Here is a 15,958-nt window from a genome sequence, read left to right as displayed (position 1 = left end):
GCTTCTTGCATGTACCTGAGCTACCTACTCACTTTAACTATTTACTTGCCTACTTACCTATCTACGTGCCTCTTTTTTTTTCTCTCTCTCTTCGTTCTTCGTTGTTCGTTGATAACTCGAGTTTTCCTTCCCGCATTACTGCATGCTGGACTGACGATTGGCCCGACTGACGATTGGGCCGCGGCGGCCGCAGCAGCAGGGTCACGACGCGGGTTTTCTTTGTTTAGCGAGCGAGCGAGCGAGAATTACTTAGCTACCTACCTAGCTACCTATTGTTTCCCCCCTTTGGCAGACTAACTTGTGTCACGTACGTCCGTCCGTGACGAGAGGTGTCGACGAAGAGAAAAAACAAGAGACGGGAGAAGGTGTCCGATTGTGCGACGCACATTCAGCTACTGGTGATTCGACGATAAACAGGTTCCTTTGTTTGCATTGTCATACGGTGCGACAGGTTCGGCGGTGTTGGCGTTGGTGCACCATCTCGGAAAAGAAAAGAGAAGCCTCGGAGATAAGCACGAGCAGAGCAACCACCACTACCGCCACCACCACCCCTCATTTTCTATCCCCAACCATGTCTGGGAAGCTGGGCAATCTGGCATGGAGCGGGTTCAAGCTGGGGTTCGGGCTGTTCAGTCTTGCCGGCGTGTGGACATCGGCTGTTGTGCATAACGGGGCGCTGTGGGCTCGAGACAGCGAGGAGGAAAAACGCGAATTGGCGGCTGCTCAAGACCGCTTTTGGAGTCTGGATCGCGAGCCGCTGCCGGGGTTCAGACATGCGTTTTTTGAAACGAGTGCCGGATGCAGAATACACTATGTTGTGCGTGAGGGGGCGGCGGCAGAGGCTGGCAAAGAGAAGAATGTGGCTGTTTTCATACATGGTATGTGAATGGACGAAGTTTTGGAGAGTTTGAGTGGTTTTTTGGAGAGAGAGATATGCTAATGATAATAGGTTTCCCCGATTCCTATATGATCTGGAAACATCTTCTTCAATCTCCCTCGCTGCAACAAGACACCATTCTCGTTGCCGTTGATCTCCCTGGCTACGGAGGCTCAGACAGCCTGCCCAGCTACGGGGCCAACGAAATGCTCGAAGCACTGAGCGAATTCATGATTGCCATCCGGCAACAGTACCTCCACGACGGCAAGAAAACCGTAGCCGTAACCCACGACTGGGGCGCCATCATCGGCGCGCGCCTCGCTTCCGAAGCTCACGTCCTAGCAGACCACTGGATCATCACCGGCGGCGTGATCCCCAGCCTGCAACGCTCCAACGCCGAGCACAGGATCCAACTCGCAAAGCAAATGCTGCACACATGGGTCTCGTCGCCCATGAATACACGGCTCCTCAAGAACGGACTCAACGCCCTAAAACCCATCCGCGACCAATTCCGCCGCTCCTTCTACATCTTCGTCTTCCATCTCCCCTGGCCCCTCAACAACACCCTTGCCACCTTTGGCAACTACTGGTTCCTGCGCCTCCTCCATAGCCTAGGCAAAGGGGCCTCAACCCCTTCTTCTCCTTCTTCTCAATCCAAACAAGCAAACACATCCCTGGACGCCGTCGAAGCCGCCGAAGCAATGGCCATTACCACGGGTCCCGCTCTCGAACAACTTTCTTCAAAAACAACGCTCGACGCAGTTTCCTACGGCGCCTCGCTGCGCGCCCGCCTCACAGACCGCGGCATGCACGAGAAAACACGTATTTACCGCGAAAACTTCATCTTTGGCAAGTGGGATAAATCTCTCGAAACAACCGCTGCCCTGTACAATATCGCGTCGTCTGCTTCGTCCATGCGCTCCTCGTCGTCTGCGGGCACCCTCGCGAGCTCAGCGCTGCAGGGTGCGTTGAAAGCGCCTGCGACGCTCATGATGGGCCAGTATGAACCTGCGTTTGATCAGCGGCTTTCGCTGGATAATGCGCGTGAGTATCTGGTTAGGGGGAGTCAGGTGGTTGTTGTGAAGGGGGCGGGACATTGGTGAGTTTTGACTTCCTTCTCCTGTTGATATTCCATCAAGAGAAAGAGAGAAAGAAATAAAGAGAACACGAGATATGGGCTTGGCTAACATATCCGCACAGGCTACAGCTTGAACATACCGGCCGCCGCATTCTGGAAAAGACGCTGCAGTGGGCGCTGCGCAGCGATGCAGCAAGTGCTGCTACACCCTTTGATACCATGAGCGACGTCCGTGTCGTCGAGGCTGTGTAGATGGACGGCGGTGGTATGCAGGAGATGAAGTCCAGTAACGAGGTATTTTGAGGAACGAAGTATTTACTTGGACAGCAGTAGAAGAAGAAGAAGAAGAAGAAGAAGAAGAAAACATCCCAGTCATCTGGTCTCTTTCTCTCTTTTTGTGACTGAGACAATAAATAGTGTAGTCAATTGTATGGTTACTACAAATACTTTCTGAAGGAACCATATATATTCAATGTGTGAGTGCTCAAAGGGTATAAGTATCGTTGCTTTGGCAGACCAGCCGCCAAAGAAGCAGCAGCAGCAGCATCTAGTTTTCCTACATAACCCAGCATATGGAACCATTACCCTGTCCTACCCCGTGAAATCCAACAAGTGCCGTTGCATCAAGAATCCCCACAGCAGGGATATGACACACGCGGTGTAGCGATATACCAGACCTTCAATACTATACTATATATATTGATACCCTCACATTACCATTACCACTACACCTACCAGCGCATCACTCGGAATCCAGCTCGGCATCAAGACTCAGTTCCACCAATCCACTTGCTACATCTCTCTCTGGACGGATGGTCCACCGCACAGCCGCCATGCCGACGAGGCCTGCGCTCATGGCCAGCGTAGCAACATGCGGCTTTTGCATTTCCTCGAGCACAGCGTGCGAGTCTCTGGGTAGACCCGCGACTCTGGCGTGGCGCGAGTAGAAAACACGAGAGGCTCTAAAGGGCAGAAGCGTATCAAGGCGGAAGAAGCGCGGAGTGCTGCTTTCAGCTTTTGACGCAGCGGTGTCGGAGCGCTGTCGATGTGTTGTTTTCTGGGGTGCGGGGCCATACGGGTGAGCTGTGTCGCGGGGTTTTTTAGGTACCGAAAGCGATTTCGTGTGTGGTTTTTTGGGGGGGACGGCGAGGGCAGGGCGAGCGGTGTCGGGAGCTACAAAGGGGTTTACGGATGCGACGTCGAGGTCCATGACGCAGGGCTGGCGGCTCTCGTTGAACTCGACGGGCTCGAAGGAACCGCCCTTGTTGCGCATGAAGCTCTGCTCGATGACGCCGTTTCCACGGAGCAGCGCGGGCTGAGACGCGCCGTGGAAGTTGTGCAGGTGCTGGAGAAAGGCGTCTTCCGAGGTGTAGAATTCCTGGTTACATGAGCGGTACCGATGCTGGTCCTGTGCGTGTTCTACGTGGAATGTGCGGTATCCCGCGCCGCACAAGTGGCAGTGGTGTGGCTTTGAAGAAGTGTATTCTGCGCTTAAAGCAGGCCCGGCAATGTCGGCAGCGACGTCGTCGAAGCTGCGCAGGAACCGGCAGCTCCAGACGCGGCAATGCGAGTGCTCAATCATTTCTTTGACATCGGTAAACACCTTGTGGCAGTACCGGCAACGGAAGGATTCGTAGGGCGACGCAGTGTAAAGATTCTCCAGGTGGTTCTCTTTGCGTTCGGTCCACCAAACAGCACGATTGAGTTCACGCGAGATGAGATGCTCGGCAACGTGCTCACATCTCTCAGACCAATCGGTTGACTTCTTACCGCAGAAGCCACAGTGGAGCATAGGATCGTCACGCTTCATAGGTGCACCAAAGCGACGCCACTTCATGGTGAGATCCTTGCAGCCAAAGTTGTGCCCTTCAGCAGCCAGTAATCGCGCCTGGCATCCAACCCGCACCGATGGATGTTTGCTGTTGCCAAAGTGTACATGATGCAGATGCTGAATGAAGTGGTCGCGGCGATAAAAAGTTCGTTGGGATTCAGGCTTGCTTCGACACTGCTGGTATCTGTGTCCGGCCAGATGTGCATCGTCGGGCTGAGCCTGCCCACAAAACGGACATGCTTGGAGAACTGCGTTTGATTTTGTGTCGCAACATATCCAGGTAGTTCGCAGCGCGTGTACCGAGTCTTCGTGGCGGATCCACTCGTACTTTGTTTTGAATGCTCGGGGACAGAAAGTGCAGAAGAAGGGCAGATCCTTCTGTGGCTCGCCTGCGCTGTTGACGCCGTTTATAGCCTGGCGAGGCGACTCCTTCCATGCCATGCGGCGTCTGCCACGCCTCCGGTCTCGACCAAACGACGAAATGTTACTACGACTTCCGCTAGACGACACTGTATAGATGGTTGGTGCAGTGCCTTCTGATGAAGCAACGGATGTGATGACGGAGCCTCTTCGGCCTTGCCTCGATGTCGACATTTCATCGTCCTGGCAGCTCCCACTGACCGAGTGCTCATCAATTGCGGCTTGCACTGTAGATAAAGCCAGACCCTCCTCTTGGTAAGACTGAGCAAGGTATAGAGCCAGTGGCGGTTGTGGTGGCTGTACGCTCTCTACTTGCATATCCAAGCTTTCCAGGCTATCTTTTGAAAGTCGTGCGTTCAACGCATGCTTTCCAGATGCCGGGCCATCTCGCATGGAGGTTGGTGCATCTGTCAAGTCAGCATCGGAAACTGATGTATTGAAGGCTACGCACCTTGATATTTCTTTCTTGATCGAGTATTGTTAAACCAATTGCGGACTTTCTTAACGTCAAGATTGGCTTGGTGGGCAATAATGTCCATTTCCCATGAGCAAGGATAGGCATTGGCAGCAAACTCCTCTTCTAGGATCTGCTTGGCCTCGACAGGGATGCGGCCTTGGGGACCTTTGCGTTTCGCTGAAGCAGGCTTCCAGCTGCCGCCAGGGGTTTGCTGGGTTGGCGCGGTAGAGACGGTAGGCAAGGTTGCCAGTTCAGGAGAAGTGTTGGCCTGGGCTGCCGATTGTTCGTCCAAAGACGGAGAAGATTCAAACCCCCCTGCGTCAAGTATGCTATTATTACCTGCACAGGGGATATCGTGATGTGGGGCGTCACTCGATAATGAGGGCGTGGCTACAGCATCTAGGCCTTCTATAGGTAATGGGTCTCCAGCGGGCGTGTCTAATGTGGGGTCCACAGCAGGTACTGGCCATTCAGAAGCCTCGGACAATGGTAATTGCTGGCCAGACTGCCCAATGGAAAGACCTTGGGGAGCATCGTACATAGGTTCATCCCAGTACAGCGTACCATCGACGGAACGGCTCGAGGCTGTTGGATCCGTAGCCCAGTCCGTAGCGGTGACATTGTTGGTAGGTTGAAAGGCCACAGTCTGCTCTTGGTGGGAAGCTTTGATGGCGCGCAGCTCAGAATCATGCTCGAGCGCAGCAAAGTCGAAGAACTCGTCCATCTTGTCCAGTGCGTTACCAGTCATGTCGGCGTGTTACGGATGGATAGATTGACACTAGGGAACTCCAATGGCGGTTATCCAGGCGACATGCAATCAAACATTGGTGGCTTGGCGAGACACAGAGGAATAAAACAACGGTCGATATATGGGAGTCGCATGACAGGACGTAGTCATGGGTGAAATGGAGACGAGGTCAGGGTAAGGCTCTGCGGCTGGCGTCGTGGAATGATGAACTGGGTGTCGGCGGCGATCCTCTAGGCAGCCAACGCTAATCAGCCGCGCCTCGGGCGCACATCACTCGTATAGGGGCGAGTAAATTTTGCGCTGGTGAGAAAATGGGGAGGAGTGAGACGTGCAAAGCGAGCGAGAGGGTCAGCATCGGGACGGGCGTGTGGGGGGCCCTGATGGGTGACGGCAACATATGAACCAAACCATCGGCATGCGCCCGCACTCAAGCCGAGACTGCGCCACTACCCGATGGGGTTAGCGCCACTGGTTGCTCCACCGAAAAGTTCGTCCCACCCGAAAAGCTCGCGACACGAGCAACCTCACGCGCATTGATCGCATTCCATACGCACAATGGCCGCCGAAGTACAACTGGTGCAGCCCCTGAAGCTGCCGAAAGGCCCTTCCACACTCACGTCGGAGCAAAAGTACTGGAATTCCTTCGCCTCTGAGCTGCGGCTCGACCCTTCGCAGCACTCGTCGCCCGTAACGCACATTTCCATACCGCCGCCCCAGCCCGCAAATGCGCTTTCTGCGCCGCAGGACCTGTTTGCGGTGACGACTGGATCGCGCGTGCAAATATTCTCCACAAAGACCCGCAAAGTGGTCAAGACCATCTCACGCTTCGGCGTCGACGACATTGCGCATTCGGGCAACATACGGCGCGACGGCCGCATCCTGGTTGCAGGAGGAGACAGCGGTGTGATACAGGCATTTGATGTCAAGAGCAGGGCTATTCTCAAGACATGGAAGGAGCACAAGCAGCCCGTCTGGGTCACACAGTGGAACCCACAAGAGCTGACCGGTTTGATGAGTTGCTCGGACGACAGGACAGTGCGATTATGGGATCTGCCGAGCGAGAAGAGCACGATGAAGTTTGATGGCCATCAGGATTACGTGCGCAGCGGGACGTTTATGCCTGCGCAGAGTGGACTGCTTGTGTCTGGAAGTTACGATCAGACGGTCAGGCTGTGGGATTCGCGAGTGGGCGGCAAAGCCGTCATGGTCTTCAAGCACGCTGCGCCTATTGAGGCGGTTCTTCCCATGCCTTCTGGAACCGCTGTTCTCGCGTCGTCTGACAACACCATCAGCGTCTTGGACATTGTGGCTGCAAAGCCCATCCACATGCTGCGCAACCACCAAAAGACGGTCACGGCGCTTTCGCTAGCAAACAACGGCGAGCGCCTCCTATCTGGTGCTCTGGATGGCCATGTCAAGGTGTTTGAAACCACGGGCTGGAACGTCGTGGGCGGACTGAAATACCCCTCGCCCATTCTCTCGCTCAACGTCATCCCTAGCCAAAAGGAGGATCGCCACATTGCCGTGGGCATGCAATCTGGGCTGCTCTCCATCAAGACGCACCTCTCTGGCGAGCAAAAGGTCCAGGCGCGCGAAAGGGAAAAGGAAATGAAGGCCCTGATGGAAGGCAAGATTGAAGAGTACGACAAGAGCAAGAAGCGGAAGCGAGGCAAGGGCTGGGAAAAGCGCCTCCGAGGCAAGGATTTCACCGGCGAAAGCGCAGACATTGTCATTGAAGGAAACGCTCGCGGCAAAATCACCACCGGCCAGCCCTGGGCTCACGCCCTGCGAAAAGGCATGTACGCACAAGCTCTGGACATGGTGCTCGAGTCAAAAGTAGGTTTTGTCTATTCTATCTTATTACATGTATATTTGCTAAACTCATCCGCCACGCAGGAAGGCAACGCCCGCGACCAATCCATTACGCTGCTCACGGCTCTACGCCACCGCTCTGCTCTGCGCGCTGCCCTCAGCAACCGCGACTCGCTGACGCTGCAGCCCGTTCTCCGCTGGTGTATCAAGAACATTTCGGATTACCGCATTACGCGCCTTACTACCGACGTTGCTCTCGTTGTCCTCGACTTGTATGCCGACCAGCTCGGGCGCAGCGAGGAGGTCGACGATCTCGTGCTCGCTCTCATGCAGCGCGTAAAGGTTACCGTCGAAGCGAGCCAGGATGCTTGGAAGGTCAGGGGTATGTTGGACATGCTGGTTAGTAGCGTGGGGACTGCCGGCGATGGCGGTAATGGCGCAGACGCCTTGACCTAGAATTGCCCGCTTTCATGAGCTCCCCCCTTCTGGTCGAAATACTGGATTTGCATAGCGATGGCGTCTGTTTTTTTTTCAAGGTAGCTTTTCTTCTTTCTTGTTTTGTTTTTTTTTCGCTCGTCCTTGGCCCTTGCTATATATAAGAGTTGCGATATCGTAGGCGGAAAGGGAAATGTGAATGTAAAAAAAAAATCGGGAAAGCGAACGGCCGAGAGCATGTATCATGGAACCTGGGGTGAAGCATGGCGATGGTTGCCCATAGGGGAAATGAACGGGAGAGTTTGTTTTTTTTACCAGGAAAAAAAAATAGAAATGTGTTCATGTCACTCTGGTCGTTGTTCGTGGTAGAAGAAGAGGAAGTGTGGTTCATGTCACTCAGAACAATGACTAAATCAAATCGTGCGTGTTCAGGTAATATATTGTACACGCCGATTTCGCTTGCGTCGGCGGATGTATTGTATACATCTAAAAAAAAAAGTGGTTAAAGATTGGTGTCAGGCTTACCAGAGGCAAAACTGGCGTTGCGAGGTGACGGGTCGGTCGGGTAGAGCGACCCACAGTTTGCGGTTGTCGCGCTTCTTCTTGATTTCGTCTGAGATGCGCATGCGTGTCTTTTCTTCTTTGAGGAGGAGGGAGAAGCCTGTTGGGGAGGATTGTTAGTATCGTGTAAATGTCACGTGTCCAAGGGGTAAGGCGTGTTGCAAGTCACGTGATGGATGTCGACATCGACTTACTTGTAGTGCGGTGTTTCAGCATGTTAATGGCGCCTCTAGCCCTGAACTCTGGCGACTTCCAGCTCTCGCCGGGACCGACCCATGCCTGGTCAATGTAGATCTCGCTGGGGTCGCGGACGAGCTTTTTGCGGCCGTCCTTGAGCTCAATCTCCGTGTCCTTGAAAAAGGGCACCTTTGGCTTCTTGGGGGCTGCGTCAGAGGCGTCGGTCGATGTCTTGTAGTCCCAGGTGTCCTTCGGCTTCCCCGCATCCGTCGCCTCTCGTTGCTTATTCCAGCGCGAGACAGCGGCTGACTCGCCGGCCAGGCCCATTCCACGGGCTAGAATGGCTTGATTTTGGGCAATTTCCAGACCCTTGATTACGTCGCGGGCAATCTTCTTCTTGGAGAAGCGGAGCTGGACCAGGGCCTCTGAGACCGTCTTGCCGGCGATCTGGTTGACTACCTTTTGCAGCTTCTTGGTCGATGTGGGCAGAAAGTGCGACTTGAAGAGCGATTGGCGCTCGGTGCGGAGCAGCTTTTCCGCCTTGGTCGTGCGGCCGTGGCGCTTGACACCCGAGATGACGAGCTTGCGTTCGAGGCGCTTGCGGGCGTTTTGGTCGGGGTCGAGCGTCATGTTCATGAGCTGGCGGTCTTGCTGCTCGGCGGCCTGTTCCTGGCGGCGCCTGTACCGCGCCTGCAACTTCTCTTTTTCGGCGGCACTCAGGTCGTCGCGCCATCCGGGGATCTCGCGTTCGGGGAGGAAGAGCGAAGAGGGGTGGGTGGGGAGGCCTCCAAGGCGAGGGGTAGGCCGCACTGGCCGGGTGTTGCCGTCTCGCGGGGCTGATTCGCGCTCCTTCTTCTGCAGATATTCTTCGAGGATGGGATTGGAGAGGTCGTCATAGGCATTGCTGCGGCCAGGCGACGAGGCATTGCGGTGGGCGATGCAGGGGAGCCACTGGGGGCGGGGGCGAGGGCGAGGACGCAGGACGGCGAGGGCTGGGGCGTAGACAGTCAGTAACGGTGCTGGTGCGGGCTTGCACAGCAGGACGGCGGCGTACCTGGGCGTGCCAGGCGCGGCGGGGGTATTCGGGCGGTCATGGTGCAGCCTGGCGCCGCAATGGGTGCGGCGGGGATGGCGGTGGTGGTGGTGATATGGGAAGCTGGCGGGAAATTCTGTGGTTGCGGCCACAGGCTGGGCGCTTGCAGGGGTGGAGAGTCTCGGCAGATCTCCGCCAGGCGATCAAGCCTCAGAAGAAATGTGCAGCTGGCCGTCTCGCGCACGTCGTCGCGGCGCCACCAGACGGGCGTGGCTGCCATGGCATGTGCAGCTGCACACACACGCGCGCGCACCGGCACCGGCTCTCTGTCGACGGCCAGGCCAGGGACGCGCGCGTGGCTGGTGGTGAGGGCCGAGTTGCTGGTGCTGCATCATTGCCTGATTAGTCGCGGGCCCAAGCGCGTGTGGTGCACCTAAGCACCTTTTCTTCTATTAGACCAGACAGTGGCAGGCCTTCTCACCCACGACGCCGTCGACGAGACGCCTGCTCGCCCTCTCGCCCTCGCCCTCGCCCTCTCGCCCTCGCCCTCGCCCTCGCATTCCCCCCTGCCCTCGCCGCCCGCTGCCGCTGCCCTCGCCCTGCGCATCCGCCCCTGCTCCGCGCGCCGCCCCTCTGTGCTCGTCCCATGCCGTTCGCTACGCGGGATTCGATGCCGCCGTGTCCCTGCTGCTCGCGACGGTAGAAAGAGAACTCGGGAGCCACACGCCCAGCGCATTGAGGGGAGGGCTGCACGAGTACGCGGCACGCTCTGGTCGCATCGCATCGCAGCCAGCCAGCCCCACGCCGCCGCCGCCGCCGCCGCCGCCATGGACATCAACTCGCTGCTGTCGCCGTCCGACTCGCCTGCGGGCACCCCTACACCCCAGCCCGCGCCGCCGCCCGCCGCGTTGTCGCCATCTCTGCTGCGCTCGCCGGGCAAGCGCACGAGGCGCCAGATGCCATCGCGCACTCCCTCCGGCCTCAGCCAGCACGTCATGTCGTCGCCCGCGCCGCCGCCCCAGCATGTGCATTCACGCGGCCCGTCGCCCGCCTTCTCGCACGCTGCGAACGGCGCACGCCCGATACACAGCGCCATGGGCACGCCCCAGCACGTCTCGTCGCCCCACGAGTCGCGCGTGACGCCGCCGAATCCCATGTACCGCCAGACGTCGACGCCCGGCATGGACACTCTCGCAGGTACGTGCCCGCTGCAGGCGACTTGACCTGGGCCTATGCAGGGCACGCATAGTGTGTCGTGCCACTTAACCCGCGCCTGCTAACCCTCCACCAGACCTTGCTAGCATGCAGCATCAGCAGGCTGCGCGCCAGAGCTCGGGCGTCCACCAGCGCCCAGTAACGTAAGTCCTGTCCCCAATGCCCCGCGACCTGGCCGCCGTCGCCGCTTACACCACGCCTTGCATGTCTGCGGGGCGCCTGCACATGCCATGTCCCAGTTGCGTGACGTGACGTGACGTGAGCGCAGCGCCCTGGCCCGGTAGCGGCTGCCCGGTGCAAACACGCCGTTTGCACCCGACAACACCAGAGACTGACCACCCTCCAGACTGCAACACCTCGGCCAGAACCTCTCGGGCGAGTCGGTCGCCAGCATCATGTCCGAGGCCTCGCCGCGACCGCGCAATTTCGTCACACGGTCCCTGGAGCCGCAGCTCATTGACTGGCTCAACCAGCTCGACAAGACGCTGCTGGAAAACCCCTTTGACTACTACAGCCACGTCTCGCTCGTCACCACGCTGCACCAAGGCCTGCAGAACCACCTCACGTCTTTTGACGCCGACCCCAACGCATACGAGCTCGTCCAGACACTGCGCGATGCCTACAAGACCATGTCGGACAAGTACCCGCTGGGCGAGCTGCTGTGGCACTACCGACTGAACGACGAAAAGACGCTGGCAAGAGACGTCGAGGAGCGAATGGGCGTGCTGGAGCTGCACAAGCAGGCCACCCAGGAAGAGCCCTACAGCGCCAAGCTGTGGGCAGCGTACGGCGAACATGTGAGCTATCTAGTCGCTTGCTCGTGGGAGCAGGTGCCGCCAGAAGAGTGGCCTGAAGAAGAGCGCCTTATTGGCCGGGAGCTATTTCAGCCTCAACACTTGTTAGATGTATTGCAGCAGGGCGCCGAGCGCGTCAAATACAATCTCCAAGAGAGTAACCTGGTGTGGGATCGCTACCTGCAAGTGCTAGAAGAAGACCTTGAGCGCGGCGGCTTCAGTCAAGAAAAGGCCAAGAGAGTAGCTGCCATTTACAACGAGCGTCTGGGCCAGCCCCATGCTACATGGGCAAACACGCTGTCGAGATACTCGTCCTTTAACTCTAGGTACAACCAGAGCCACTACGAACAGGTCATGGATGATGCCGTGCAGAAAAACACGCACATTAAGCAGCAGTACGCCAATCGCGAGGAATATGAGTTTAAGCTTCTGCAGGCCATCCAGGCAGGCGATCAGGCCGCCGAGTACAGCGCCATGACCCGGTACCTCAAGTGGGAGAAGCGGACCATGGGTGTCTACAGCTTCCACCTCGTCAATGCGCTCTATGAACGGGCCACACTGCGTTTTCCCGTCGATCCATCGCTGTGGGAAGACCACGTCGAGTTCCTGGTCTGGCAAGACAATCGTTCTGTTGACCTGCTAAATGTCCTGGAACGCGCGACGCGCCATTGCCCATGGTCCGGAGCGCTATGGTCCCACCGGTTACTTACGCTCGAAGCCGAGAACAAGCCATTCGAGGACCTCGAACTCGTCAAACACACCGCGACTGGATCGGGCCTGCTGGAACACACAGACTTGGATGAGCTCATCAAGGTACAGCTTGCCTGGTGTGGCTACTTGCGCCGGAGGGCATTCAACGACCCCCGAGCAACAGAGGACGACGTGGATGTGGCAGAGGTTGGCATCCGGTCTGCACTAGAGTTTGTCCGCGAAGTCGGCATGAAGAAGCACGGCAGGGAATGGACCGACCCGAAATACCGGCTTGAGCGTACCCATGTCAAGTTCTGGCTGCAGCGAGGCGACATTGATCAAGCTCGGCAGATCCACGAGTCAGTCGCAAAACACCAAGAAGACTCGTATGACTTTTGGTATCGCTACTACATATTTGAGATGCTGATCTGGGCGCCGCATTCGGCTCGAAACAAGCAGAATGCAGGGCACCAGCTTCTGCCGCCTACTCTTGCGACAGCAGTCTTGGAGCGCGCCATGAAGCGCCTGCACACCATCGATCACCCAGAACCGCTTATCGAAATGTACGTCAACCATTGCGAGCAGCACGAGACGGCTCTCAAGGTGCGAAGTGCTGCCATGGAGGGACGGAGAGCTGAGCGCATCGTTTCGGTTCGCAGAGAAAAGGAATGTGCACACGCCGCCGCGACAGCTGTGCCACAAGACACGCCAGACAGCCAGGCGGCAGATGCTTCAGGCAAGCGCAAGCGGGAAGACGGCGATGAAGAGGCAGTCTTGAAAAAGAGCAAGCACAGGGACGCAGAGGCTCCCAAGACTGTGGTCAACGGCGAGGCTAGAGTGGCTAGCGAGGCACCCTCCGAGGCTCGCTCCGCAGGACCCAAACGAGACCGCGAGCATACTTCGATTATCGTCAAGAAGCTACCTGCCAACACGCCACAAAACCGGATACGCCAGTTCTTCACTGATGCCGGCACTGTGCGGAACCTGGTACTGAAGGAAGAAAAGGATAGCCTAACAGCTGTTGTTGAGTTTGAGACTCCAGAGGAAGCTGACTATGCGTTGACCAAAGAGGCCAAGGGCTTTGACGGCCACGAGATTTCGATTGAGCGGGGCCAGAGCACAACGCTATACGTCACAAACTATCCCGCCCATGCTGACGAAGCATGGCTGAGAAAGCTCTACTGTCCATTCGGAGAGATTGTCGGCATCCGGTTCCCGTCTCTCAAATATGACGCACACCGCCGTTTTTGCTACGTACAGTTTGCCTCGGCCGAAGCAGCCATTGCGGCAACACAACTAGATGGTACCGACGTTGAGGGCTTGAAGCTCGTCTCGAAGATTTCCGATCCCAATGCTAAGAAGAAACGTGACAACGCAACTGCCGAGGGCCGCGAATTATACATCTGGCATCTCAGTTTCAAGGTCAAGGAGCGTGAAGTCCGAGAGACGTTTGCCAAATTTGGCAAAATCGAGAGGATAAAATGTCCCATTATCAAGCCGACGGGCAACAACCGTGGATTCTGCTACATTGTCTATGAGGACAAGGCGAGTGCCGATGCCGCTGTGGCGGAGATGCACGAGAACGAGTTTCATGGTTTCAAACTCATGGTTGAGATTGCAACTGATCGACCTGCTACCAAGCCCAAGACGCAGTCGACTCTGGAGAACCCGGCAGCATCAAGTTCTGCACAGGGCGACGCACCTTCCGAAGCGGCCATTAAGCCTGCATCTTTCATGGACCGATCTATCGCCATTCTCAACCTTCCCGATACCGTTCCCGACGTGCGTATCAAGCCGCTCGTCGAGGAATACGGCTTCAAGAAGATCAAGCTTGAACCCCACCACGGCGGTGCTATTATCGAATTCACGACTATCGAAGGAGCCGGCAAGGCCCAGTTTGCACTTGAAGGAAAGGAATTCGAGGGAAGGAAACTCCGCATTGGAACAATTCAGGATCTCAACAAACAAAAGGGAGAGTGGAGGCCAAGCACCAGTTTTGTCCAGCCCAACCGCGTCAGTCGCCCCACTGCTCCCCGCGGCGGTCGCGGACGAGGCAAGCCTGGTCTCGGACGGCCCATGATTCCCAAGAGCGCTCTCGCGGGCCCGGTCGAGCCAAAGAGCAACGCAGACTTTCGCGCGCAGTTCCTAAAGGAGCCTGCCAAGGACGACTCCTCTACCAAGGACACTGACAAGATGGAAGAGTAATGGCAGGAGGAAGGCGGATTTGAGGTTGTATGTAGGCATTGTCGGAATTGTAGGGAAGCCAAACCAAGGTCAAAGGAACTGGAACTGGAACTGGATTGGTGTTTTTTTTCCGGTTGTGCATATTATGGAGGTGGAAGAGGGAGGGGGAGAGGGGGGGGGTGGTTGACAAGAGGTTTTTTTCTAGTTTTTTTTTTCCAAAGACAAAATTTAGGAAAGAGAAGAAAAAAAAAGATCCCTCACCTCCCTGGATTGGTGTTTATCATTGTCATGATCATCATCAGTCGTCTTTGTGTTATTACATATATCACTTTTTGCATACTTCTGGCGTATGTATGTACTTGGTCGGGGGTTTTTTTTATATATATTGAGGGATATTTATGTGGTTCTTTCTTCTTCTTCTTCTTCTTCTTCTTCTTCTTCTTCTTCTTCTTCTTCTTCTTCTTCTTCTCTCTCTCTCTCTCATCTCTCCCCATCTTCTTTCCCATCGCCTTTCCTCGTCTCATCACATGGCTGGATTTCTAGTCTGTCGTATGTATCCTGCCCACACTGACTATCCATTTACACAGACACAGATACAGACACAGATACACTACATTGCCTACACATGTACATATCGACGCACACGTAACCCTACATACACGTCCATATATATGGCTACATATACCTGCGTACATGTACGTACAAAAAGCAGAAGGAGAAAGAGAAAGAGAAAGACAAGGAGAAAGACATACATTCCACCATGCTATGTAGTGCTACACACATACCGTGCACGGGCGAAATATCTTGACTTTAGGATTTTCAGATCTATCGTCAAAGGACGAGGGAAGGGGGTAATCACTTAGTTAGGTTATTTGGTCGCTTACTCGTTTATTGCTAGCATGATATTCCTGGTATCGGATTGTAGAGAATTTTTTTTTCTTCTTCTTCTTCTTCTTCTTCTTCTTCTCTTGTCTGTTTTCTCTTGTCTGTTTTTGTAGGCATGAATTTCCAAAGGCTCTGTGCTGTGGGTCTCTGCGCTGTGCTGTGCTGTACTATCTCATTCTATCGCCTCGCCTCGCCTCGCCTCCCCCTTACCGTACATCATACCATATCATATCACATCATATTCTGCTCTCTTACATTACCACTACAATACCACTTTGTATCCATCCATCTCTCTTATTCCATCCTTCTCTCTCAATCTCAATCTCAATCTCCTCTTTCTTCCTCACCCGCACTCTGTCATCTCAACATCTGTCCGTATCTGTCATATCAACGTCTGTCTGTATCTGTTTTACCAGCGTATATATATGTATGTATGTATGTACGGACAGATATATCCATCTAGCCAGTAAACGATTCAACTATTCAACCATCTCGCAATTCCAGCCTAAGTATTCCTGTGCTGTTTATATATATATATATAACGTATTCCACCACCGAGAGTGCCACCCCACCGAGTGTGCCACTTTTTCTTGGCATCGCGAACATCACATATGAAAACTTGAATTACTCTACACTAGCTATAGATGCTTCGTACGACTCACTTGCATCTAACATAGAATCTTCTTCTACATCTTTTTGGCACGTACGGGCGTTATGGCCCACTCTCCCACAGATTCCACAGTGCCGTTGACCTGGCTGGG

At 55.4% G+C, this 15,958-nt stretch overlaps 5 protein-coding genes across 5 annotated transcripts; 3 read left to right on the top strand and 2 right to left on the bottom strand.

Moving 5' to 3' along the window:
• Positions 1-459: 459 nt before the first annotated feature.
• SETTUDRAFT_145673 (uncharacterized protein) lies at positions 460-2,320 on the top strand. The gene is made up of 3 exons (XM_008023852.1): positions 460-878; positions 950-1,976; positions 2,078-2,320. Exons 1-3 carry the CDS (start codon positions 572-574, stop codon positions 2,205-2,207), a joined length of 1,464 nt encoding a protein of 487 aa, XP_008022043.1. The 5' UTR covers positions 460-571; the 3' UTR covers positions 2,208-2,320.
• A 141-nt stretch (positions 2,321-2,461) lies between these two features.
• SETTUDRAFT_145668 (uncharacterized protein) lies at positions 2,462-5,719 on the bottom strand. Its single transcript, XM_008023851.1, has 3 exons — positions 5,186-5,719; positions 4,658-5,125; positions 2,462-4,613 (listed from the first exon to the last, which is right to left on the bottom strand). Exons 1-3 carry the CDS (start codon positions 5,409-5,411, stop codon positions 2,698-2,700), a joined length of 2,610 nt encoding a protein of 869 aa, XP_008022042.1. The 5' UTR covers positions 5,412-5,719; the 3' UTR covers positions 2,462-2,697.
• Positions 5,720-5,950: 231 nt separating this feature from the next.
• Positions 5,951-7,929, top strand: SETTUDRAFT_175248 (uncharacterized protein). The gene is made up of 2 exons (XM_008023850.1): positions 5,951-7,247; positions 7,308-7,929. Exons 1-2 carry the CDS (start codon positions 5,967-5,969, stop codon positions 7,677-7,679), a joined length of 1,653 nt encoding a protein of 550 aa, XP_008022041.1. The 5' UTR covers positions 5,951-5,966; the 3' UTR covers positions 7,680-7,929.
• Positions 7,930-8,102: 173 nt separating this feature from the next.
• Positions 8,103-9,490, bottom strand: SETTUDRAFT_182650 (uncharacterized protein; the record flags this gene model as incomplete). The annotated part of the gene is made up of 3 exons (XM_008023849.1): positions 8,103-8,319; positions 8,414-9,388; positions 9,451-9,490. 3 exons carry the CDS (start codon positions 9,488-9,490, stop codon positions 8,180-8,182), a joined length of 1,155 nt encoding a protein of 384 aa, XP_008022040.1. The 3' UTR covers positions 8,103-8,179.
• A 703-nt stretch (positions 9,491-10,193) lies between these two features.
• Positions 10,194-14,461, top strand: SETTUDRAFT_125903 (uncharacterized protein). Its single transcript, XM_008023848.1, has 3 exons — positions 10,194-10,626; positions 10,721-10,787; positions 10,991-14,461. Exons 1-3 carry the CDS (start codon positions 10,257-10,259, stop codon positions 14,331-14,333), a joined length of 3,780 nt encoding a protein of 1,259 aa, XP_008022039.1. The 5' UTR covers positions 10,194-10,256; the 3' UTR covers positions 14,334-14,461.
• Positions 14,462-15,958: the final 1,497 nt, after the last annotated feature.

Source organism: Exserohilum turcica (genome assembly GCF_000359705.1).
Source record: "Exserohilum turcica Et28A unplaced genomic scaffold SETTUscaffold_11, whole genome shotgun sequence".
Taxonomy (NCBI): Eukaryota; Fungi; Ascomycota; class Dothideomycetes; order Pleosporales; family Pleosporaceae; genus Exserohilum; species Exserohilum turcicum.
This window is presented reverse-complemented; position numbering and strand designations above follow the sequence as displayed.